This window comes from Manduca sexta, chromosome 21 (assembly GCF_014839805.1).
Source record: "Manduca sexta isolate Smith_Timp_Sample1 chromosome 21, JHU_Msex_v1.0, whole genome shotgun sequence".
NCBI lineage: Eukaryota > Metazoa > Arthropoda > Insecta > Lepidoptera > Sphingidae > Manduca > Manduca sexta.
Window position 1 is genome coordinate 1,565,022 of NC_051135.1, and position 27,727 is coordinate 1,592,748.

At 33.1% G+C, this 27,727-nt stretch overlaps 1 protein-coding gene across 1 annotated transcript; it reads left to right on the plus strand.

Annotated features, from left to right (window-relative positions):
* The first annotated feature begins 886 nt into the window (after positions 1-886).
* Positions 887-19,408, plus strand: LOC115445595 (homeobox protein Hox-C4). The gene is given in 2 exon segments (XM_037441152.1): positions 887-2,048; positions 17,768-19,408. Coding segments are annotated over 2 exon segments (1,176 nt in total). The 5' UTR covers positions 887-1,513; the 3' UTR covers positions 18,409-19,408.
* The last annotated feature ends 8,319 nt before the right edge of the window (positions 19,409-27,727 follow it).

A 27,727-nucleotide genomic window follows, 5' to 3' on the forward strand; every position in this document is an offset into this window, starting at 1 on the left:
ATATCGTTTCCAGAAAAAAGATACTCATACAATATTTGCGAAGTATGTAACACGTTTTTTATTACTAAGGCCTCATTAAAACCAAATTAATCACTAATCTATCATCCATAACAAAATATCAAAGAAGTGAATAACGTTCATGCAGCTAAATCTGTCAGATTGATTTTTTATTGCGTCTTTAATGCCTTTTTGTACGTTCTTTAACGGTTTTTTTACTCTAATATAAATACGGAATAAATTTATTAAAAAAATTTCCTCTTTCACAATATTTGTGAGCTATTTTGGATATTACTTAGCAAGTATATTCGAAAAGGTCAATTATATAATCATTAATATAAAATTCATATCGTTGAAGTCTCGACACGGACATTACCAACTAATTATTCATACCTATTTAATTATATCTTTCTTTTGTACCATTAAAATAATGAACAGTATTATAATGAAAAATAAAGGAAATTGCATATTAAATATTTAAAACGCCTGTGTCTACGTACGAAGACCGCGTTCGCTCTGTATTATTATTGAGCTTCTTAATCCAATGTGCCCATGGTTAACTTCTCTCTCATCTTTCTAACACAAAAGCTTTAGCGTTAAAAAGGGACAGACATACAAAAATGTACGTGGCTTTAAATATCGTTGAACGCGGTGTTCCTCTTATACAAATCGGGTTTTAAACATGCGAGAGCGAGAGATCCATACCGACCTTTGAATTGTACCGACATAAAGAGCAACTTGATTTGAGCTTTAAACGTTACCGAATAAGATTGATATTAGTATAATAGAGTTGTAACAAGAGACCAGAAGAAGAGCTCCGCCTTAAAAATGGAAGGTGGTATGTAAAAATTGATGAACATGTATAGGGAGTCCTTAAAGTGACAGAGTGCGCCGGCGTGTCGGGCTGTGTGTATTGTCTTAAAATGTCGTCGGCGGATAGCGCGCGCTCACGTTCATTGTTTATTATTAAAAAGTGATAAATCAAATGACTTTGCAATAACATTGTATAGCCTGTTTGTAATTGAAACTTTGTGACAGTGTTTAGTGGATTAGTGCTTGTGCTGGTGGTAATCATAACATAAGAGATACAGTGAGATTGGCAAGAGGTTCGTTTGAAAGTTAATATCTGGGATATTGTGATTATTGAAACAGATTCGTTTAAGACTTATGTTACTGTTGGTTATATTTCAATTAGTAATAGAGATTAATATTACAAACTCTATTTAATGGATCTGTGTCTGTATAAACTAAAGGGTAGATTACAATAGTTATTTTGTTAAAGTATACAAATATATATCTACTTTTCAGAATAGAATTGTGACCCTAATAAACTATGGAATAACTGCTGTTTTAAGTTACTTTTAAATCTCATATAATTTCTATTTTGCTAGTATCCTGCACTCTATGTTATGATTATCATTAAAGACAAAAGCTAAAATATAAATTGAGCATATGTTAAATGGCGGCCATATTAGGCGTGTTGAGAGCTAGGTGATGCGAGCCGACCACGCCCACGATGAGTTCGTTCCTCATGAACGGCGGCTACCAACCGCAGCCGGACCCCAAGTTCCCGCCCTCCGAAGAGTACAGCCAGGCCGACTACATACCGCCCGGGGAATACTACCAACACCAACACCTGCAATACGGTTACCAACATCAGTATGCTCCTGTCCAAATCGGTACCGGATATGGCTACGGCGGGTACTACCACCCGTTGCCCCAACATCCTCCGGTCGCGCCGCCCCCGCGCCCCCCGGAGCCCTCGCATCCATCTGATGCCGACCATGGTTACGTCCCTCCCCATAACTCTGAGGGGGCTCCTGGATTAGCAGAGCTTGGACTGAGACTAGAGAGGCATATAGAAGAAGCGGCTCCTGCTGGAAGAAAACTCCATGCGCTGGGCTGAGAAGGTTCTCCGGCTTCGGAGATGGATGACGAGCGACTTCTGCTGGACAGTCCACCAGTGGAGGACGACGACTCCTCAATATGTTCGGATAATACAGACAGGGTGATATATCCGTGGATGAAGAAAATACATGTGGCTGGAGCGTGTGAGTATCCTCTAAACAAATAAAAACATAAATATCATAATTATTAACTTTGTCAATCAAATCCGTATGTCAACGATGGAGCCATAATCTAAAAACTGAATTAAATCTTTGTCAATCAATAACTCAAAACCCGCATTGACTCAGTATAGCTTGAGGGCCCGCTAGTGTTGCCCAAATTCAGTCTTGGTCTTGCAGTCTTGGTCTTGTTCTTGCGTTTTTGCAAGACCAAGACCAAGAACAAGACCGCGTATTTTTAGCAAGACCAAGACCAAGACTGACCGTGCAAGACTTGAGCAAGAACAAGACATAGCCTGCAAGACTCTTGCGTCTTGCAGCTAGGACTTAGCGCTATTTCACTGAGTAGTTAGGTGTAACAGTTCGGTGTATAGGTAGGTACGCTTAGGAATTCTATAAGACGCAAAAACTGTATCAAAGAATATGAAAAACTGGACCTATGCGCATTACGACTAATACCATAAACATAGCGAATAAAAATAGATCTATTAAAATCAAACTGAGTGCATGCATAGCTATGTTTTAACCATCGGCACTTTGATAATGCGGCATCAAAGGTTTTGTACTTACTTCTCAAAGAAATTTGCCGCTTTTCGGAAGTACATGGTTATGATACACGCGCCGGCGGCTTCTTTTGAAATCTAAAACAATCGTTGCCGCCACGCCGAAATCATAACATTTGACACTATTTGATTGCCGCCATAGGGCGTAGGTATACTCATGCAAAATAATTTCGAATTTTAAGAGTACCTACAGGTGTTCCAAAGAATAAATAAGTTTCAGAGTGCTTAGAATGAAAATGAATACATTATACTGATCACGCAAGTAGTATTATGATTGGGATAAAATGGTAAGGATAGCCCGACTAGAAATTTAAAAGTGCGACCAATGGGGCCCCTCTTGGGCTTCCCTCTTGGGGCCCACTTTGGGATGTCACGCAAAGCCCTCTTGGGCCCCTTATTGGGAAATCCCAAATGGGCCCCCATTGGGAAATCCCAAATGGGGCCCAATTGGGAAATCCCCATCAGATCCCAATCTAAATTTATAAAAAAACTAAAATTTCAAAAAATCAAAAATAATTTTGAATTACGGACTCTGATGGTACTATAACTTTATATTTCGATTAGAAAGTGAACTATTGGTTGAATGCATCCTTGTCGTCAGTTGGGCTCGAACTCGGGTCCTCTTGATCATCAGTCGTTCACGTTACCACTGGTCCAAGCGGGAATATTACATTCGTCGCTTTATTGTATGTACATCGAATCAACTAGATGATATTACTAATATTGCGGTTAAATGTTTAATATTTGTTTCTGTTTTTTCGTTTATCTTAGTTAGATTTATTCAAGCGGAACTATTAGCAATAATTTACTATTTCAACGTTGGGATTTCCCACTTAAATCCCACTCAAGCCCCAATTAGGAAATGTTAACAATAATTTTTCATTTTTACTTTGGGATTTCCCACTTTGGCCCCACTCGGGTCCCAATTGGGAAATATTAATAATAATTTTTCATTTTTACTTTGGGATACAATGATAAATCGTAAAACTCTTTTATTAAATTTCTTATAAGTTGAAGGTTCAATCTCTTTTAGACAGATAAGTATTGTTCTTTAAAATACAGTCAAGTTATTGTAATTAATTTGTTTTTTACATGTTTTAGCAAATGTAAGCTTATAAATCATAAATGTTTATTAAGAAACAGTTACTTCCATGGAAAACGACATATAGGTCAGTTGATTTTTCGAATTTCTTATCAAATCTTCAGTTATTTATTAATCTGCTTGATCTTTACTATGGCTATGTTAATTCAAGCTCACAATGTTCCAATTCTAATACGTTTTTCTAAGATTTAAAGTAAACTTTAATAAATAGTAATAGACTAATAGGTAGGCAAGACTTGCAAGACTCTTGCTGCAAGACCAAGACCAAGACCAAGACTGGGAGCGCAAGACCAAGACCAAGACCAAGATCAGGTGTATTGGCGCAAGACCAAGACCAAGACTGGCTAAGTCTCGTCTTGTTCTTGCATTTGGGCAACACTAGGGCCCGCCAACTGTATTGATACGAAAGCTTATTCCACACTATTTTAGATTGGCTATAAAACAAAAATTATAATTGTACACAATGTGATGAAAAATTGGACATACAGCCTTAGTCGCTACTGCCCGTATGCTTCGATCATATTCTCACCGCAAGTTATTGCTATTATGATCAATTATATTGTTTGATTGGCGTATTCGAGCACTGTATTGAAGTTATTGTGCTGATTAACTTTAGAAGCTTTGGTAGATACGATGGCTTTTGTCAAATAAGTTTCTCTAATGTGGCCTTTAAAATACTTGAATGGGGCAGTAACCAAGGTCATAGAACAATTATTTAATTTAGAAATAGTAACAAATTCTTGTTTTATACTTCTATCGCACCAGGAATCACCATAGTTATAAATACTGATCTTTTATTGTACATACATAGATAGATAATTCTTAATGGAACACCATATAAGTTAAATAAAAATAACATATACAAATTAACTATAGCTAGTGCAACAATAGGCGGTCTTATAGCTAAGAGCGATCTCTTACAGACAACCGTAGGGTACATACTAGCTTTTGATAGCGGTTGCGACTGCGTAAAATTATTTTTATTGATTTAATTCCCTATTGTTAACATTTTTGGTGTAGAAAACAGTTTGGGTGTCAAATTTCATCTAAATCCGTTCAGCAGTTTATGTATTTTGTTTCTCATAAATATCTAAATATATTCACAGATTTTCATATGTAAAGTGTCAATAGGGTTCACAGGTTGCAATTCATACGAAATGAAAGGAAGAAACCGTGTTTCATAAAACACGGTTCGATCTGTGTTTAAGATATCTTAAAAACATCTGGTCATCGTTGTTTCAATAACTATATGGCGATAGGCTTCCCTCCTAACACATCATGGGATGAAACACAAGCGAAAAGTGAGTTCCCCAGTTTCACCTCTGCCTACCTCTTTGGGTATATCGACGTGATGTGTCTGTTTTTGTTATTTTAATAGCATACATATAGGAAACATACTTTACATTAGATTCATAATATCTAAGAAGTTCATTGAAATTAGTAATAGAAGTAGGTACTTTAGGATCATTATTAATATTCCGAAGTTTTCTTCCTTAAGTAAACTTTTACAATACGTAAAATTCGATTACTCAAAACTCAAAACAAATTATAATTTACGGTAAAACGTAATATTGAAACCTTTAACTCGAAAATACTTCTTTGTGTAAAGCTCAGGATACGCCGAAATCTAAAAATAATTATATAAAACTTGGCAACATTAAACTTCTGAAATCTATTTTAAATCGACTAAGAAACATCTTTCGCTATTTATAAATGCGAAGTAGCAATTAATAACGTTTTGCAGATATAAGACGATAAAAGTTTATTTAAAAATTAGTAGGACCGGCAGATATTGATCTGCTACGGACAGCATTTTATATAAATTACTTTTCATCTTATAGGTCTCAACAACAGCGCCACCTATCGAGTCAAAATAATCCCACGATTCAGGCTGGAACAATCTAAACTCTCATAATTTTTTTATTGAAATCGGTTAGATGATTTCGAAGATTAACGTGTACGAAAAAAAAATCATGCATAAATATCACTGGAATTTGCAAATTTCTCCCGACATTTTCCGTTGATTTTTCAAAATTATTCTTTAGTACAAATCTTGTCCTGATAATTAGGAACAGAATAAAAAATAAATTAGTCAAGCCTTTCGAGCTGTTCCCAATTGATGCTCTTATATACATGTGGCAACTGATTTTTATTTATATAGGTAAATTTATCGTTAATAAGTAGTATTTTGTGTTCGTATGTGTTACTCCTTGCATCACGAAAAGTTGCTTAATGAGTATTAGTTACATAAATCACTAAGTCATGCTAGCGGATTCGCCTGCGGAAGGGCTTTTCATTTGGTTAATACAATGTGGTAATCTGAGACTTGGTTTAACTGTATACTAAATTACTTTGAAATCGAAATGTTACGGTTTCTTCCAAATAATATCTAAATATAGTATGTATATTTTTACAAACTTCTACATATATATTAGTTAGATAGTAGGATTCAATAAACTTATACAGTTTTTGACCATTTATTGTACAGTAACATAACTTGTATCAGACTTGTTAATTACGCAATGTAATATTATGCATTTTAAATTTATAAAATAGACCATATACATTATACATATTTAGTAGCGCAATGTCAAAATGACCCTGTATAATAAAAAATAAGGTTACGTTTTGTATTTGCCTCTCTTAAATACATTAATGTATATAGGTAAGAACAGACTAACACATCGTTGATAAAAAATAAAAATTCATATTAAATCCACTTCTTTCAAAATCTCCATACTTAGAGAATAATCTGGATCCACATAAAAAAATGTAACAATACGATATTTCCTGCTTTACTTTGATGCATTGCGTATCGTCAGCAGTAGAATACCCACTTAATGAATAGCCCTACACACGCTTCACGCGGGCCGGCAACAAAACTTGATCCAAAGAAAAAAGTGGAAAAAATTAGTCGACAATACAAAATACAGTTTAAGTAATTCACGATGAGGGGGCAGAATCAAAGATTTACAAGATTAATATCAACACATTAATTTTGGGTCCTTTTTCTTGATTCACCATTGTACTGCCGTCCACGACGAGTGCAAAACCTTAGTGGTGGTTGAGTTAAAGAAATTAACAAATCGCTTGCAATCAATAACACTTGAAATGTTTTCGACGTCTTTTAGCCTCGTGTCTTGTGATGTGTTTTGACATTTTACTAATGTGATGTCATTAAAACGTTGTGAGAAGGACCTTTGTCGCGCCACAATGGGACCCAACGCTCAAGTTAATGAGCGTCGTTTATTTTTATAGCTTTTAAATAGCGGCTTGTGGTGGTACATTTGCCGTGAGGATTATTAGTTTTTGTCGTACCTTTGATTTCTGATGTGGCTGTCGTTTAAGATTCAAATGTGAATTTGTTTGGGTGATACATTTGATGAATATTAAGGAGTCTTGGGTATTTGTTTTGTGTACGATCCTTTCCTTCTTGCCTGATTTATGTAGTGACACGGAATGTTATGGATTAATTTTGTGAATATTGAAAGACATTTTGACCTTTATTATCGATTTATTTACAGCAATATTCAAAGAAAAATAAACCATTTGGTGGCATATATTACAGCACAAATTTACTTAAACTCTGGAAAAGAATATAAATATTACTCATAATTACTATGGCTTAGGTAAGTTAATTACATTGGCGCCAAGGGCATCCTTTTGTATCCCAGGCTTATATCGACGGACGGCTTGTGTGATGTAGGATCGGTCTCTTTAACGAGGGATATTGCCTCATGGGATCCCGAAGCCTACTCCCATGGGAAGTAGGGGATCATCGTTTTGTTGTTGTGTTTATCAGTACGCCAATGAATACAGGTAACCACAATATGTTTCTTAAGAATGTTTGGCCCAATAAAGTACCGAGCGTTTAAAAACAAAATGATAAAAAACTTGACCTCGCGGCTCCAGCAGTATAGAAGAGCTTTCCGAGAATAAAAAAATGTACTTCCCGAGATAAAAATAGCTTGTATGTCAACTCAGGACATGGCTTAATTCCATAACTTGCATATAAATTTGTTCAGGGTTTTTTGCGTTTATTTCCAACAAATATTCAAACAATTTGACTTTCGAATTCTTAATAAAGGTAAGGTAAATGAGAACACGTAGTACAATATAATCAAAACATGATTCAGTTCTACAGTTTTAGTTACTTTGTTCGATTTTTTCGATTGCTTCGATCTTTCTCGTTGGAAATTTTGCCCAATTTGCATGGACTTTGTACCATCAATAACGAATTTGACCTACCTATATTTATAATATCATTATTTCTAGGTAAATAAATCGGGTTAACAACATGCTCTCAAAACTGGTTTTAATATTGTAAATGTCTTGTGATTGTTGGACATAAAGGTAAACACATAATTTACTTGTCACTTTAAAGTACAGTTTGCAGCGATGAATATAGAAGGGTTACAATGTTGATCTAATCTTGCCTCGATTTACTTAAAACTACTTTGCAGAAGCCTTTCGCTTTATTACACTGAACGTCTTTGAAATTTACTTTAATTTAATATATAAATTCTTCATCCCAAACGTATTTAGTTTCCAAAAGTTATTCCACAAGAATATCTCGATTATAGCAAACTTGAAATTTATTCCAACTTCAGTTTTAATATCAGTTGTCTAAACTTAATTAACTAAAGTAATATCCAAACTGACCAACTTTCCATCATCATTCAAATTAATACAAGACGAGCTGTAGGTCAGTGACAGGGCAATGCAACGAAGGTTGTCGTGTGCGAACAGCTTTATCAAAATGATGAAGTGCCAATGTATGTGTAACAATCGTTCGGGTCAAGAGCACCGAAACTGGTTTAGTTGATTGATCACAGAGGAAATTGCTATTATCAGGAGCGCGCCAAAGTTTCACGAGAGGGCAAGACGAGCCCGGACTTTCCTTATCGACACCTGTCATTGGATGAACATTTTTCACCGGCCACACAATAGCGGGACAAAGGGGCTTTAGAGCATCGTAAGTTCGACGTAATGAGGCGGACCACCAGGCGGGCTCGATAGCGCATGCGTCGCGAGATCGACTCGAGATTAACACATTGGTTATAAGACCACACGCTCGTCGCAGGTAGCTCGTAATTCAATTCAGATTGTCATCGTTCCGATGATGTGATAGCGGGCCTAACGAAGCGAAGATGGAGCGGTTCGTCCGGTAGCCAACTAACGGGGACTCGTGTTTTGCATCCCACGATAAATAAAATAATGACATGTTTTTGTCGTTTACATTCATTAATGTTTCGTTATGGTGCTTATTGCAAGATAATAAGGTTCACGATTTAATTACGAATGTAACAATGATAACTCGGTACGGTCACGGTCGGGCTGCTGATGCAGATGATATTGTCAAGATGCTCATTAAAAATGAGTTTCATTCATTGTTTTGCTATTTGTTATTAATATGTTAAGGTTGCACGTGCAAAATGAGGTTGTCTATAAATATGCTTCTTACCTAAAAGAAATATAAAACCTTGAAAAATAACAAAATAAAAATTAAATTTTACACTAAGCTTTGAAAGCATTGGAACAAGGATTTAACTATTTTTAAAGTAAAGCAAGTTATTTTATTTCTAACCTTACATGCTTTATGCATTTTTATATCCCAAGGCCAGTTAACGACTTTGAAAATCACGTAATAAATTCTGTTCATCACTCATTATAGACGTTAAGGAATTATCTGAGGTTTGATAAGGAAAGGGAATATTTTGGAGCTCAAGCAATTACATTCGCCATACTAAAACCGTAGCATTTGCTATACGATGTTGAATTAATGTAAGACGACAGCACTCCTTTGATCGAAATGGACGACGACTTTGAAAACCTATCCGCTTGATGTTATTGTGAATGTTTTAAGTTTACTTTCCTGCTTATACTTCATATCGCTCATCATGAGCATCCTCTGAAGTAAAACTATCGATCCTCATCCCTTAGTCAAAAGTCTGATGACCCGGCTGAAAAACGTGATGATGGGTCAATGATAGAATCAACTTAAAAATTTACTTTTTACTGGTGGTAGGTCTCTCATATGTGAGAGTTTATGTAGGTAGATATCACCGCAATGTCTATTTCTGCCGCAAAGCCGCGGTGTGTAGTCGCTGTTGTGTTCCGGTTTGAAGGACATTGTAGCCAGTGTAACTACTGGACATAATAAAACTAACAACTCATGTCTCAGGATGGCAAGCGCAGTGTAATACCAAACAATACTTTGTAATTCAAATTAGATGGTGTTTTTACTGTTAATAGCCGGTCAAATCGCTAACTATCAGGCAAAGGGCAAGCTCGTCTCGTCATTCAGATAAAAAAAAAAAAACTTGAAGCTAAAGTTACATTTTACATCTTCGACATTTAGAAATCTATAACCAATCGATCTTTTATATCGTATACCAAAAACGTAATACTTCCATAGATAATTAGTGCAATCTACTGACCGCAAGAAGTAATCTAGGAATCTCCCAAATTACATTGCAATTACCCGATCCCCAATTTAAAACTCCATTAGTCCTATCGGTGTATCGGATACCTTTACCAATCGCTTCAAACTAGTATTATATAAAACGGAATCGGGCGTTACGTTTTGTTTTATATCGATTCGGATGGCATATTTAGCCTTTTGATTCTTCAGATTAAAAAATAAATGGTAATCTGATAAAACGGTCCTACGACATGACTAAATGTTACAACATAACGCATATTACGCCTTCATCTCTGAAGGATTAAGCAGGGTTACTACCAGGACACCCACTTTTCGCCATGTATGTTTTATCCCATGATGTGGAAAGGGCCAGCCTATCGCTATACCGAGCATTAATTTCTGACTTCAGACTGATATTATGTAGAAAAACCCGTCCTGGGATTAGATACTAGTACCTAAGAAAAAAAAAGCGGCGATAACCTAGTTGGTTCTGGAACGGATTGCTGAGACGAATGTCCGCAGGTTCAAATCCCAACAGCACACACATCTGAATTTTCTAAAAAATTATGTGTGTATTCTTTGTGAATTATCGCTTTCTTTAACGGTGACGGAAAACATCGTGAGGAAACCTGCATACCTGAGAAATTCTCTATTAGGAATTTTCGAGGGTGTGTGAAGTCTACCAACCCGCACGAGGCCAGCGTGGTGGACTAAGGCCTCAGTAGTAGAGGAGGCCCGTGACCAACAGTGGGACAGTATATAATAAAGGGCTGATATTATTATATTATTAATGGAAATTATAGTTAAAAGACTATGCGTGAATCTTGTTAAGGCTATGAAGAGGAAAATTATATAAATTTACAAATAGATTTATCCCTAGTATAGTTCTCTACTCCAAAACTAATAGTTTTGTTTTAGAGTATATTTCTATAAAAAACGTAATTTCTGCTGCTTCAGTCTTTGAAAATTCACTGCTAAATATAGATATCTCCTAAAAATTTCCAGTCTAACCTGCTAGAAGCGGTCTGTTTAATGAATCGGAACATATTAATGATCTAACAATTTATTTAAAACTCTATATTAGTAGATCTCTTCCATTTGACTGGCTGAATATTTGATTACTAAAATTTACTTTAATAATATATATTTTTATCACAATGATATATTGTACATTTAAGAACAAGATAAGCCCACTCACCTTCAAAAAAGAAGGGCTGTATCAATTCTGTTTTGAATTAAGTAGATCAGTATGATATTGGTTAATGCGCAGTAGTTTTGCACAAGGGCACTTTAAGGTTTATCACTTTCAGAAATTATTTAGTTCTCGTAGGACTAAGTAAACAAAATTACATATTATAGAACCATAGCCTTGTTTACTTACCCCCTTACTCATATTGTTGTATCTCAAAATATTGGCTAATAAGCCAAACACAAAGGCCCTATGTCTACACACTGCGAAGGTTGCCATGTCGTCAGCATTGAGAAACAGACTTGTTATGACAGCTTTACCCTGTCCTTAGATAAAGAACGTCTATGAATAAGGGGGTTAGTTTGTGGTCTGCACACAAGCATGATAAAATATCTCAGCTAAGCGAGTTAAGCTACCTAGTGCACTTTTCGATTACAAACTGCCTTTAAACATCCTGATAGTTTTCCATATCCTTAGTTTTTTGTTTTTGATATCCATTTCTCAATCATTTTTTTTATTTCAATTTTTTTGCTCAGCCTCTAAATCGTACGAAAAGACGTTAAACAATTATTCCGGCATATGTAAATGTCAATCCGGTTGTTTTAACTTACGTTATATAGTTCATAATAGAAATCAAACTTATTATCCAGTGAGCTAAACGGAACCGAATAAATCTAAAACGGAAACAAAATATTTTAAATATTCGATATGTCTATTAACTTTTAATTCAAATAACCTTAGGAATTTCAAAGAGACATCTAAAGGTAAACTGCTTTATCACCACTGTAAAATTAACTGAGGTAATTTTTAAATAGACTGGGGTTGTCCAGTAGCCGAATTTCGATATGCGAATTATTGGTTTATTATGCATGCATTTTATTTTTCAAAGTTCTTTATTCACGTATTAATGTATAGATATGACTTATATTATGTCAAATTCATATCAGATAACCGATTTATTGAAATCGATCAATAAATTTGTCCTAAAGTTAGTCTTTCATTTTGAAACAAATATTATATTATTAACTTACATAATTTTTTAAAATTTTATTTCAATCTTTTGTATTTTAATTGGTTTATGAACACGATGTACATAATATTATGACAGTCATTTAAGTCACTAATTTTAATATGTATCTTATAAAATCCCTACAAGTAATTTTGTTAAAGAGACATATAAATTATTATTATCGCAAAAATACTTATTTCACTAAAATCTTCTGCATAATTTTCAATTTTAGCATCTTAAACTGATCTTAAATGTCTGAATGAATTGATCTTAAATGTCTAAACTATACGTTACAACATCTATAAAGCGGGATCGGCGGCGTTGTCCGTCTGACCACTGAAATCTCGGGCGCCCGACCGCACATACCAACCTCGCCCACATCGCGGAGATTCTAACAAATTCCTGGACGAACACAATTATTTGCTGTCGTCCTTTTCTAACCAACGGTTCATCGCGTCTTCCCATCTCTGTCGTTCACTCTATATGTTTTGTGTATGTAACTGTATAACCGTTTGAGGAAAAACGGAATTATGCAATGGGAAAGAAGTAGAGCTTGCGAGAGTCACTATCTATTTCATCTTGTGATTTTGTATTTGCATCAGTATTTTGTTATTCTGTTGTAGTAAGAATATATACAGATATAATTGTAATGTTGAAACTTATGGATTGTTTGCTTATATTAGTTTAGAATTTAAAGAATGCAATGAATGGGTTCAATTTGTTACGTATGTCGCTTGGTAGTTTATGTACATATCTTAATATTTAAAGTGGGTGTTATTGCTTTTTACTTATCAATAAAATTAATGTTGATCTCCAATTTATGCTATTTGCTATTTATACTTTGTTTAACAAGGTTTAACACTATCTTATCAAAGATATGTTTTTACAATTCATATCCTTGCGTTCCTGTTTTATGATAATATGAAATGAAATATTGTATATTAAAAGTATTCTAGTAAATTATTGATTTTTTTTTAAATTTTGCAGTTATATGAGATAAGCCAAGGTTTGTCATGTCCATTTAGATACTATACAGTATGCTCCTTGATTAATAATTTTAGCAAGCACCAATAAACGGCGTTTTTAATATTAGTGTAGGTAAATATTTTCCATCATAACGGGTGTAATTAAACTGATTAGATTTGGTATTACAGTATATAATTTTTCGCCTTTTTCTTTCTTTTCCAGACACGGGAATTCTTGACTAGAATTTCTCGAGATTTCTCGTGTCAATAATTCTAAAATGTACTACAAAATATATTTTTGATTAGAATATTAGACCATTACGGCTTCAAAATCTTCAAACTAGTTGTGTGACTATACGTGACAATAGGCTATTTCACTATGTTCAATTTTAGCAATCGTTCTTTAACATAGTGCCGAATAATAAGAAAAATAAGCTCTTTTGTGAAACCAGTAATAAAGTTTGCTAAATAAATAGAAGACCAATTGATATTTGTATTATATTATAAATAATTAATTAAATAAAGAAATATATCTCTCTCTCGAATGACTTTATACTGTAATTGGAAATGTAGTAAGAGTCTTATGACGCTGGATAAAAATTAGAAACTGATCTTAAGAATTAAGATGTATAAAAAAATTCTGGCTGGCTTTAAAAGGTATTAAACTTCAAGTATTTACTTATATAGGAAAATCTTACAAACACCCTCAAGTACTATAAGTATTATTAACCAGTGTCCTAACAATTCTGATTGAGACACAAAGACGAATTACTTCCTGTGATGCCCAATAATTGATTAGATATTATGATTATTGTTTGACTATTTTGTAAAATCTGATACTTCTATTCATCCTTGACTAAAATATATAGGTACGGGACCGATTTATTTACTACAGTAGATGACAGTTCTTAGTAACTTCAAAATGAGACTGTTTTACAATGCTCAATTAATGTTACCCGCTAGATAACGGATAACACAACTAATGCATACCGTTTATTACTTACACTTATTTACCATTTATCTAGGAGTTTGACTTTTGATCGTCCTACATTAAATTTATCGATAAGCATTAACTCAAATATTATGAAACAGGACTCTAATTACATTGAACTCAAGGCTTAAAATTATTTAATACCAGAAAAGGCACTAATTTAAATTAAAAGGATTGATTGACTTGTAAATATCGCCTCTAAGCTTCTTCGACGCCGCGCATAAAAGCAATTTCCTTTGGAGGAAATTACGAAATTACTAGGACTTACAGTCACAATGGAACCATTCTGCTTTGTATTAAAGCTATTGATCGCTCAATGTATAGACGTTAATTTGAAAATACATGAATAATGCCATTTCAATTTCCATTCATTGGAGTCATCGTCTAGCAGATGGATAAATGTGTTTGATATCGAATATAGAGACTTGATGTTGGTTAGGAAATTAATAAATTAGAAATTTCTATAAGATACGTAAAGTCGTTTTATACTTACAAATATTTTTAGCAAGTTTTCCGTTTATAATATAGGTAGGAATTAGGATTGTTAAAAGTTTAACTACATACCAAAAGTTACTACCGTAATGTCAGCTTTGGAATGTTTAGAAATAATTTTCTTTTTTGTATGTAATTATTATAGACCAATATAGTATTCCTAAGATATTTCAATATACTTGAAAATATCAAATACTTATCTCTCAGTAAGATCAATTCAAAGTTACTTCTACTGTGTTTCAATCTAACACAACATAATATTCTGAGTTCAGTATACCATTAATGCATGGTGCATTAGTAGTATATTGAACTTACAAGAACAGAAAGCATTTTCCATTTTCCAATTTCGATTCAGGCCATCGCGGGTCGAGAGACGCGGATTAACATTTAACGCTTAATGAAGACAGCATAACACGAGCACATAAACATAGAATTCTGAAAACCGAACTAAATTACTAGAAGCAATTAATCACTAGAAAAAAGGAAGCTCATGGTTGTACATGTAATTATTATGCACATTAATTAACACACCCCGCTTGGTGGTTACCACATTATTCAAGCACACGACACGCGAGCCGTGTACTGTTAGACGGCCGGTATTACACTATTGTGGATAAAATCTTCGTAATTCGATGTTTGATTTTGTGTTTTAATCTGGATGTGCAAGCTTTTATATTTTATAATTGCATGGTTATGTAAGTTGTGCTTTTTTACGTTTGGAGTAGCTTTTAGCTGAGCCGTGCTTTTAAGCTTGAGTTCAGACATTAAAGTCGTGGTATCCTTGTGCACCATCCTAACTTATAATATCATCCTTTTGAAAATAGGCTTGTATCACAGATCCGTACGTTTTGAACAATGTAGAGCATAGTTTTTACTTTTTCTCAAAATTTGTAGTACAGATTTGCATAGCTTGAAGATTTTTTTTTAAATTTAGAACTTTATTTTACAACATTAAGTTGATCAAATCTTATTTTGATGAATTAATAACACTAATTTAGTGATTTTATTTACAGTTTAGTCAGAATTTTGTGTGTATAGAAAACTCCATTCTAATATTTAATTTAAAGGTTCTCTCTTATTTTTTTTTGTTATTTTTTTGCGGCATATTACATAATTCAAATAATAATTGATTTAACTCCGAAATCACTCCTTTAATAATAATGTAATTAAAATTATAAATATACTTAAATAAAAAAATATACCATATTTTTTGGGGAATCTTATCTTGAAATAAAACTACTTTACTCCCTGTCACTACCTTTACTTTAGTTTTTACTTCCGATTTTCCGAAGACTGCAGCCTTATCATTTACTCACCCTTAATATTTTTTTTAATAGATCTCTAAAGTAGTACATAAGGAATCTTAATTTAGTAAATAGTAAGTCAAGACTAGATAATATTAATATTATAAAGTCGGAAGTTTGTGAAGATTGTTGAAAGTGGGGATTTTTATAAGAGTTAAATATAGAAAAACTGAACGGATTTGGATGAAAATTGGCACTCAGATACACTATGCTCTGGTTTAATTATACATTAATTTTTATTCCGAAAAATTATACAGTTGGAGTTTTATACCGAGAAAGGTCTTTATGCGCGGTAATATCACCTAGTAAGATTATTAATAATACTTTGTTTTGAAGAGAAACTATTTAAATATCCCAGTTCTACTAAATTTATTAACAACTACGTAAGGTTAGGTCGGTGCTTAATCTTGATCTTGGTAATAGCTAGACGAATTAAAAAAAATCTTACTGCTAAATCTAACCGACGCGACGCGACGTTGCAAAGAAAATTTTATCATGATTTTCTTTTGGTTGCGAAAATATATTGAACATATTAACTTTATATAGTTACTGTATATGACAATACCATTTTTTTATAACATTTTATTATAAACTTTATAACAATTATTTTAGAATTCAATATAAAGCGTTGTTCTTTAAATGAGTTGCTTAATATATTTAGTACAAATGGAATCCCGCTTATATATAAGAAAGTTAAGAAAACAGCTATTTATAGTATAATAAACATGTCTTTACGTAATGGCATAATAATAATATGCTAGTATAAGTTTAATCCAGCCTGCTCAAGAGATAATATTAGATATAAGCCTGATATAGCCGGCTTATTTATACTAAGCGCCAGGCGCGCGTCTTATAATGTTTTTACTATGTAAAGTGTGTTTTTTATTTTCTTTCGATAGTTGCTAAGCTGAGTTATTGCCTTTAATCACCTTAGTATAGTGTACGTTGACCGTGTAGGCTAGATATCAGGTTCGAATCCAAGAACAACATGTTTTGTGTATTGAATTATTAAAGTTAACGTCAGGCAGGCGGCAATTATAAAAAAAAACGAAACTAAATTGTATTAACATGGTAAGAAAATAATGCTGAAGCCACATTTAGACGTAGCAATTATTGCTAGCAATCATTGTCTTTTGTATATCTGTCAAATGACTTGTCAACGCGGGTGAGAAATGCTTCGCCATTGCGTATGTTCAGACGGGCCAACTTTTTCAAGTTATTTGCGCACGATTATTGCTAGAAATAATTCATCCGTAAAAATAAGGATTTAATTGCAAGCATGTTGCACTTCAAGGAAGTCTGATCTTCCATACATTAAATACCCTGTATCCCATTTAGGTTAGAGTTCGATAGTTATTTATATTCATTCGATATTGTGGGTGTTTATAGGTGTATATCTGTAATGCGGGTTTTACAATATTTGTGCGCAGGTCGCTATTCTAGTCAGTTTATTACTGATCTAGTAATGTCACTTTGCAAAGGTCATTTGATCAGAATCTACTTACTAAATATATGCATATTTATAGGATTCCAAAATTAATTATTCAAGCGTTTATAGTTTTATATTATTATAATCAAAGAAATAAAGTACGTTTAGATATGTAAGTGTAAAAGAATTTAAACAAAATTATATACACATTTCTAACCAAAGTTTATTTTCCACAGCCAATGGATCATTCCAACCCGGGATGGAGCCGAAGCGACAACGCACGGCGTACACCAGACACCAAATATTAGAACTGGAAAAAGAATTCCACTATAACAGATATTTAACGAGAAGAAGAAGAATAGAAATAGCGCACACTCTAGTCCTGTCCGAGCGGCAAATCAAAATCTGGTTCCAGAACAGACGAATGAAGTGGAAGAAGGACAACAAGCTACCTAATACCAAAAACGTTAGGAGAAAAACGAATCCGGCGGGAGTGACAACGACCACGACTAAGGGAGCCACACCAAAGAGTAGATCGAATAAGAACACAAACAACAACGACAAGAAGAAATCGAACAACAACGGGCGGCCGGACAGCATAGAGAATGTCACTGATAATATCATGAACGACCTCCACTGCGTAGGCTCGCAGCAGCTGTCGCACGACCCCGCCATCAGCCCCATGTCGCATCCCGGGAACATGAACCCGGGGCACATGACGCCTCATCACCTGCATATGATGAGCATGCACGGTATGGACCCGGGCATGGTCGCGAACCTCTCTGCCCACGGGTCGCCGGTCGCCGCCGGGTGCGGCACAGGCATCAACCCCAACCAACCAGTCATCAAATCAGACTACGGTCTAACCGCCTTATAATCTTTAGATGTGTAAAGAAGATACTATATTTTTCATTATTAAACTGTAATTCTCACCATTCCTTTTGTGTCGATAAGGTGTAATAAAGTGATTATTAATTTAAGCATTATTTTTAAGTTATGTATGTATTCTTAGATTAATCAGTCATAATCGGATGTTCGGCTAGATAAGACAACTGAACAATGTCAAAGTGTGATTACTATTATTTTAGTGTAGTTATAAACATGTTCTGAGTGTTGGATTTGTATATTTTATTTGTAAGTCATTGTCATGAGTGGTGGATGGCTCCGCGACTCAACGTCTGCCTTGCGCTCTATATTTTTGTATGACTGTAATATTGTGTAATATTGTTTGGCGAGCTTTCAACAAATACAATGAAGTTACCAGTTTATTTTTTACTTTCCTTTCTATTTTAAATGTTGTTAAGACATCTACTTATCTGTCGAGGTTTTAAAGCTGTTGGGCTATTGAAGAGAGTTAATACTAGTCAAAATTTTCTTAATCTAATAAAAAATAAATTATCAAATGACATATTACATTTACAATATAAAAATTACTCTTGATCATAACAAGCATGGCCTTGTATACGATTATTTTCCTATTAACATGCTTGTTATGACGTTTTCTAGATACCCACTTAAATAATACTTATCAAAGGAAACAGGAAAACATGTAAAGATGTATTATAATTATAAGGTATACTATATATACATACTTAATATACCATATAACAATATTACTTTACGTGCGTAATACAAAGTGTGTACATTATTTCCAACATTAAGAACATTTTGAAATATAAATTACAGGTAAGTAGATGTTTCCTATATGTATATAAATAATCTATAATACAAGTTTGTAAGCAAGACTCATGTGATGTAGACAATGACTTAGGTTTAGGTACAAAATGTGGATTTTAATTTTAAACGAGAAAAATTGTTTTGTAACTAAAATAGGAGAAATGTGAATACGAAACCAATAAATATAGTAACAATATGAATTATGCTTTTTTTCTATTAACCAAAACTTCACACAATAATCGTTTCTTTCTCAACCTCGTATCTCATAAATTATTTCGAGTTTTTAAAAATTAAATTCATCTACGTACTAAAACGCATCCTAAAAATTATTTTGTATCATAAAATTCTTGTTAATTCTTTTGTATGTAAAAATAAATCAATAATTGTTATCAAAAGTAAAAATAATTTAATAATTTGTGCAAAACCCAAAGCCTTAATGTTTAATTTATAAAATTAATTTTATTTTTCGAGATTCGAACGTGAGGAATAAACATAAAGATAAGCGTTTACGATGAACTAGAAAAGGAGACTATTAAGGTTATTTTAAATAAAACACCTTTTGATCTGATGTAACACGGTAGTTATACAGAAATTACAAGTAATTAACAAATACCTATTTTCTAACCAATTTTTAATAAAACCCTCTGAAAAGTAAAAAAATTATAATCCAGTTTTTAGTTATATTTTCAATGTCAGTACAAAAAATAATGTAACAAATTACCAAAATAATTGAAAGTTTTGTAATAAGTATAAATATGTACGTATTATTCCTTATCGATATAAGAATTGCATTCTAAAGCAAAAAGCTATAGACCATACCTACTTTTAGGCGATTTTATGATAAAGCGTTAATGTCATGTTCTTCATACCAAAGAACGCAGAAAAAAACACATTAGCTTGCACATTGGTATTCCATATTCACAACCGAATATTTCATAAAACCTATTAACAATCAAACGACCACACATGGACATATATTACGTATTTTAATTGCAAATGTCTGATTACGAGCATTGATATTTTATATCACGGTCCACTGAATCCTTATCCTACGCTTACCCAACGTTCATTCGTAACATCGCATCGATATCATAACCTTGTGACATTAGTATCGAACGAAATGAAAGCAAAAATCGTAATGTATTCGTTCAATGCGAGTTCATCGATCAATGTCGTCAGCTCATTGTGTGGCCGGCACGCAACGTATCTTCGGCTGTGCGCCGGCTTCGAAGCCGGCTGCTTTATCGCTACATATTATAAAGCCAAGTTTGAACATCGATTGTGTTTTATTTTAACTCACACTATTTGGTGGCGAACGCGTTCTATATTTAAATCTTTAAAATATTGCTACACTCAAGTTATCTTTTGAGGCGTGATTGGAGGATTCTGTCTACTAAAACCAGTAGTTTCATATACCAATGAATTGTGAACTGAGCACATAAATTGTTGTTATTAAGAATAGTTTCAGGGTACAATTGGATAGTTTTATTAAACCAAAGCTCCAATGCATGCTGGTCCTTATTTCAGCTTTTTTACAAGATATATATGATTTTGTGTTCCTTCGCGCTCGGAGTGATATATTTATTTAGATGAATAAATAAAAAATAGTAGGGGTTAATTTAAAATGTTTAAAGATCATAAAAATGTGTGAAATTATATACGAGTAGGTATATGTAAAGGTTACGAGTATACATTAGTAATTAAAGTAAATTTACACGCAAAGTCTGGCGTTTCTTCATTTTTCATGATAGTCACTAATATTTTATTCTCCGCTAAAACAAAATCTAAGTGGTACATCAAAATGCAGAATCCATCTTGTGCAAGATATAATCTGTATCATTATAACACATTCTCAGCCGTATAACAATCTTTATAATTTGAAAATTACGCCTTCCGCCTGCATTGCCTCGAGCATTTACTGGCCAACCAGTCAGCTACTGACCATTTATATTAAAAAAAAAACAAGATTAGATTACTTAAAAAACCTGTATATCCTAAGTTGTTACTGGCCAACCGGTCGGCTACTGACCATTTATATTAAAAACAAGATGAGATTACTTAAAAAAACCTGTATAGTCTAAGTTGACATACTCATACATGTAATATTAGTTGTTATAATCTATTTATATTTTAAACTAATTGTAGCGAGCGGCGTCGCCTGCATTGAAACACCATTCTTGAAGTACATGTCCCACTGTGTAGTTTTCTACATGATCTATCTACGTATGTCCTAACCTTCATTTGACTCTGATTAGCGGTGTTGGGATTTACTTCAAACATACTAATGTTTTTAATATTTCGCATTTGTAATAGGTATCAATAGTGAAGTGTTCATGTAACTCGATTCCTGCTGGCTTACCTTTCGTAATTTATGTAAAATCTAATTATCATTAGAACGAATTGCAGACCACATTTATGTATATTAGTAGGTAGTTATATAATGATTTCTTATGTTTACGCGAATGTTAGACATTTAAATTAAACTATTTTTGTTTCACGGGGGGACAGTCCTCTCCGTGACCATGAAGGTTGCAGTCTTCGAAATGTCGGGAGAAAAGTAAATTATTAATACCGCGATAAAATCCGAAAAATAGTTTAATTTAAAGGTAGTTATATGTTGTGTCGGTTCCCTTTCGGATAATTTCACCTTTCGCCACTGATATGTATTGATACTACAAAAGTTCGATATACAAATAACGTTATTCGAATTGCAGTCTAAATGCATTAAAGTTTAAGCTGCAATTTCGATACGCATTAAATACGTGCGACATCGAACTAGTGCCAAATCAAGTAACATAAAAATCAAAGCCATTTGTCAGCAAGATAGCAAAAACATAATTAGTTAGTACGCACAAAAAAATTGCAAAAACGACTCAATTAGTCGTACCATTTTGTTGTTAATTTGCAGAAGTTTCTTATACATTTCTCACAATAACCTTTTTTGTGCGTGCGTCAAAGAGTTAAATTTTTGCAGAATTCCTAAACAAAGAGTTTATTGTTGAAGGATTTGTATGCAAATAAGATTTGCTACTGTCCTCTGACAGATGTATTGTAAGATTCGCTGGTTGTAAGTGTTTGGTGTTTTATATATCCCTTGAGACTCTTTTGTCGAACGGATTAGTCGGTAGCTTTTTCGGGTTATTGATTGTCGCGTCATGGTCCAAGTTATATACCATATATAAAATACTGTTATGACAATATAATGTCCAGCGTGAGACGTAAAATTTGCTAGTATATTCAATATAGTATATAAGGTTTTAATCTTGACTTTTGGTATTTGTTTAGTGATTTGTTTTGATAAAATTTATTATATACTTAAAGTGGTCTTGGTATTCTATTCACCGATGATAGTAATTATTATCTTAATTATAGAAACGAGATAGTGTATTGTGGTAGATAATACTTATTGTTTCGCGAAGATGCTCAACATCGGGCTTAATGGCAGCGTATAAGCAGAGAGGCATATCCTGGTACCAAACTAGTATACCTACGGTGAGTACAGGTAAAAAATGAATTGACATTATATAAAAGACAGACATAACAATTTGCAATACGATTTCGCCTAAGTACAAATACCTCAATAAAGTCGAAAATCGCATAACTATACAATCAAAGAAGTCTTACAAACATTTCTTCCAAGAAATTGCATTATTTAGCAATCCTTTTAGCGCGGTAGCATGTCGAAACAAAAGTGCGGTAAAGTAAAAGGCGGTTCAATCTAGAGATCATTCGGCAGGTGAGTCCCGGAGCCCGGGACTGTCCCGCGGGATTGTTTAGGAAGTGGAGTCGGCCTCCGTGATCCCCGTGACTTGCTGAATTTAGTCTCTAAGGTAAAAATAATGTGGAAAAGATGTTGCTTTTTTGTTGATCGCAAAGGAATAGTCTAAAAATGAATTCACTATTTAAAACTGTATATTTTATTACTTATCTAAATATATATAATTTAAAATTACTGTTTAATATAAGAAAACGTTTAAGGATCTGGCGGACGAAAGTAAAGTGAATCAAAACTCCACGTAAGTATCAAACATTTACGAATTAAATGGAGATTGCTACACACATTCTAAACCAGATACGTCTTAACATATTTAACCTTTTAAATTATCATCAAAGCAAACAATTTGATGCATACAGACGTATAACTTTAATCTACAATAATAATACAGTAAATCCACAATAAGAAGTAAAACCCAATGTCAAGTAATTTAAGCGTGTGTCTGTAATTTTTACTCATTTTATTTTTGGCAATTGTACTTGTCAGATATACCTACATATATAAACTTTCAAAGCGTTAGTAACGAAGTTTGTTTTCTCAAAGAAACTTTTTCTAGAATTCGCGATGTTGCCAAACAAGTTAATAAAATAAATAGTAATATCAGCCCTCTATTATATACTGTCCCACCGTTAATATTTGGACATTTCACATACCCTCATTAATTGGCACAGTTCAAATACCCTCTTAATTCTTATAGAGAACTTCTCAGGCATGCAGGGTACCTCACGATGTTTTTCTTCACCGTTAAAACAAGCGATAATTCACAAAGAAACAAGAAACAAGTTAAGCCTCACATAAATTCTCGAAGCTCGCATGGCTATCTAGAATACGACCTAGTACTACCTAAGATGGTTTGATGTCAAATCTATTAAAATAATATTAGATATTAAACAGAATTTTAGCAGTATGGGTATGTGTATAAAATAGATATATTACCGTTATATTATTCTTTTTACGTTTTTTCTCTTTACATTCATCACTGGCAAGGTTGAGTAATTTTATCAAACATGTAACATAATATATTCTTTACATTATTCATTTTATTTTTTAATTTTTACAATAATTAATACTAACTTTAATATTTTAGATGATAATAAACTGTAAATAATATATTAAAACTGTTTTAGAACGTATAATACGATAAATAATGTCATAGTTGATCCAGTCAGCAAGTTGGCGAATGCAGGGCTGTAGGGGCGGGGAGACGACAAATTTCAATACATCGAGACGTCGCGTTACAGGGCGCTTTCAGAGCGTAGCGCCGAGCACACCGCTCCCCACATTAATATGGCGGATGTTGGATTATGGGTCAAGTTAGACGCGATAGCAATTAGGGAATTCTACTTTTACAATATTAGAGTATTCAATGGTCGTAAGAGTGAATTTCCTTTAAATAAAGTGCCGTAAGGTGCCTTAATAACCTCTTGTAGTGTGTTTTATGTTTTAGAAAAAAGGACATAAAAATTTTGCACAATGATCTGATAACAATATGACTATGATTGTAATTTTTAAAAGTTACGATATTTTGAAAATACTTTATTAATAACAAGTTTATACTTTCTCCAGACAGATATTAGATATTTTTAAAATCTATAAAGAACTGTCAGCATGACTTGCAAAATCAGTCTTAATATTCTTAATTTTCATTCTTTAAGAAATATCCGAGACGTTTTTTAGAAACGCTAAATATTTATTCTTGTTCCCATTTTTGCTAGAATGGTTGAAATCGTTGGAGAAATGTAATCCATACTCAAGTCGATTTGAGAGCTGCAGAAACGTACGTGACGCGAGTTGTGGGGGACGACTGCTTATGTTATTGTAGCTTGAGAATTGATTCTCATATTACGAGGGACAAATTATATTTATCCTGTATAACTTGAGTTTGTATATCGAGAATTATTTGGAATAAAAATATAAATAAAACTGTTAATGGAGTTATCTGTTTTATTTTGTGTTTAAAATTAAAATAAAATATAAATAAAATTTTTGCGTAAAATACGTAAACTATATAGAAAATTCAAGTGCGTAGTTCTTTTTATAACTAATACCACTAAAACTAAAAAAAATTAAATAAATGTATGCGTAAAACATGTGAATTCTTAGAATATTCAAGTGCGTAGTTATTTTTATAACTAATAGTTGTAAATGGAACCTAATTCTCAACAAAATCAAATTCTTTTTTTATTAAATATAATATATATACCTATGTATAAAAATGGAGCTCTATTTCCCTTGGCCATAGCATCACGCGTGAACGGTAGGAACAATTTCGCTTATCCTTTTTTGTTTTGTTAATTATTATCAAGAAAAGGTTTTTATAAAAGAAAAAATCATAGAAGTGAAGTAGAACATTAGAAAATTTAAGTAAACTAAACCCCAAAATTAATTTTACATAACTGTCAGCGATTGACAGAATGCGCGTTGCAAATTTTTAAGTAAGACAGGACAACGTCTGTCGCGGCAACTAGTTACTTATAAAAAACGAAAAATATAAAATATATTTATAATCACCATAACAACTTAGTTCAAATATTTCACCCACTAAAAACTACGATACCATATATGAAGGGTTCGTTTACAATATCTATGTATGTATATCACTCGTCTTGATGTCAGTAGTCAGTCGAGCAAGCTTTTGTGCCCTTCTATGGGGATTGCAGTAGTGTGCGTGCGAGTATGAATGTGTTTGTGTGATTTCCCGACACAGCGCCGCGTTGCCCTCTTGTTTTGTACAGGATAGTAGTAAGTACGAAATTTATTTGTTGAAAGAAATAAATATATTTTACGTACCTCGAGATTGTAAATTACTGTTGATTAAACAGTATTTATAGTTAGCAAGATTATGACTAGAATGTGTTTTGAGATTTTTTCTTCAAAGTCTATAAAATAATTTGGAGGTAAGTAAACGTCTATTGCTTGTATACTTGAGTAATGATGGGTGCCAAAATATATTTTATAATTATGAAATACCTGAGCAAATGAAAAATAAATAAGGACATCTTTATGAAACTAAGAAAGATTTACTGTTTGTGATGATCTATGGAAGAGTGACAAATGCAAACAAATAAACTAAGACTGTGTGATTTTTAAGCCTTCAATGGACTGCCCCAATAAAAATAAAATAGGATTTTATAAATAAGTTTGATAATAATTTATTTATTATTATAGCAGAAAAATACTAATAAAGCCGCTTTTATTAATTGTTAAGGTTTTTCTCTTTAATATGTTATGGAATAATAATATTTATTGATATATTAAAATGAAATGATTTAATAATAATCGAATAAAGAGCGCGGTAAATGTAATTAACATATATATGTAATGAGAAAAAAAAATAGAAAATAACAAATAGGTGTTTTTGATAAATATTCCCAGCTCAGAGTTGGGAGGAGATATTGATAAATGTTATGCTCATTAAGATATAACACTGAAATTAACTATCATCACCACAAGATTTTTTTAAAGTTTATAAAATAAAAAACATTTTACATTCATGATCAAAGAAAATATTAGTTCATAACTTTCTTCATCCCGTGCTAAGCTGTCAGCTCCGTACTGAGGGTCACCCACACACTCACACAAACGCACACACGCCCATACACATCATGTCGGCACGTCGAGGGGTGCGCCGGCTATGGAGGGGAGTGTATTAAGTTCCTTTCTTTTCACTCAAATTATTTTAGGGGGATGGTTTTAGTTCGGTATTTTTTTGAGGGTGCCCTGAGCCACTGTTGGACGCATTCGTCCGTACAATTTGAGATATGGCCGCTCGTCGGATGCATTTTATTGTATTGATATGTTTACTTATGTCTGTATTTGAAATGAAGTATTATTTATTGTTCACATTTTATAAGTATTGTGTAATATATTTTCTGAGTAAAACCTAAATTGTTACGATAAATGTTGGAAAAGGATAAAATAAATAATATCCATTTCCTAGAAAAGTGTAGTATTATGTTTTTAAATTAAGAGTTCTTTGAAGTTTGAAATACTAGCCTTTGCTTACGGTTCCGCTAGTGTGAATGTCTTTTTCAGAATAAAAGTCAAACTGTGCACTTTTTCAGTACAAAAAAAGTAAGAAGTCGTATAATTTATTAAGGTCATGTTGAAAAAGAAAAGTATATTTTTGGGCCAATATTTTTACTATTTCTATACGTTTTTTACATTCATTTCAACGTTGTCCCTAAGAATTACATTTTTAATTACAATAGAATAATTACAATTAGTTTAAATCAGTTAATATTTAGAGGAAAAAAACATTTGTTTTCCTCACATTCAACAAACCTCCACATAATTTTTACAATCCCGTACATAACAAGTCTCTACAGATTCCATAGTACATAAAAGCAAACGCTTTGAGCAGCTGAGCACACAAAACATATTTTTGTGTAAAAAAAATAATAATGTGAAGATAAAAAGGTAGCCACGCCCGATAACATCGCAGCGCTGCGAGCTTTCGCTGAAATATTTTTAATCAAAGTTTTTACCTGATACTGCCGGCTCGGCGGGAACGAACCCACCTGTCAATCTCCAAATGTTAGATTAAAAACATCCTCTTTACAGTGATGCTGATGTATCTAGCTGATGGGTGGGAAAGGTAGTTGCATGTAAAGGATAAATTTGAGATTTTTATGGTTTCTATTTAAGAAAGAAAAAGAAAATATACAAAGATGTTTCTATTACAATCAAATTTATTGTGTTTGACACGATTTTTGTATTATACACAATTATTATTTTCTTAAAT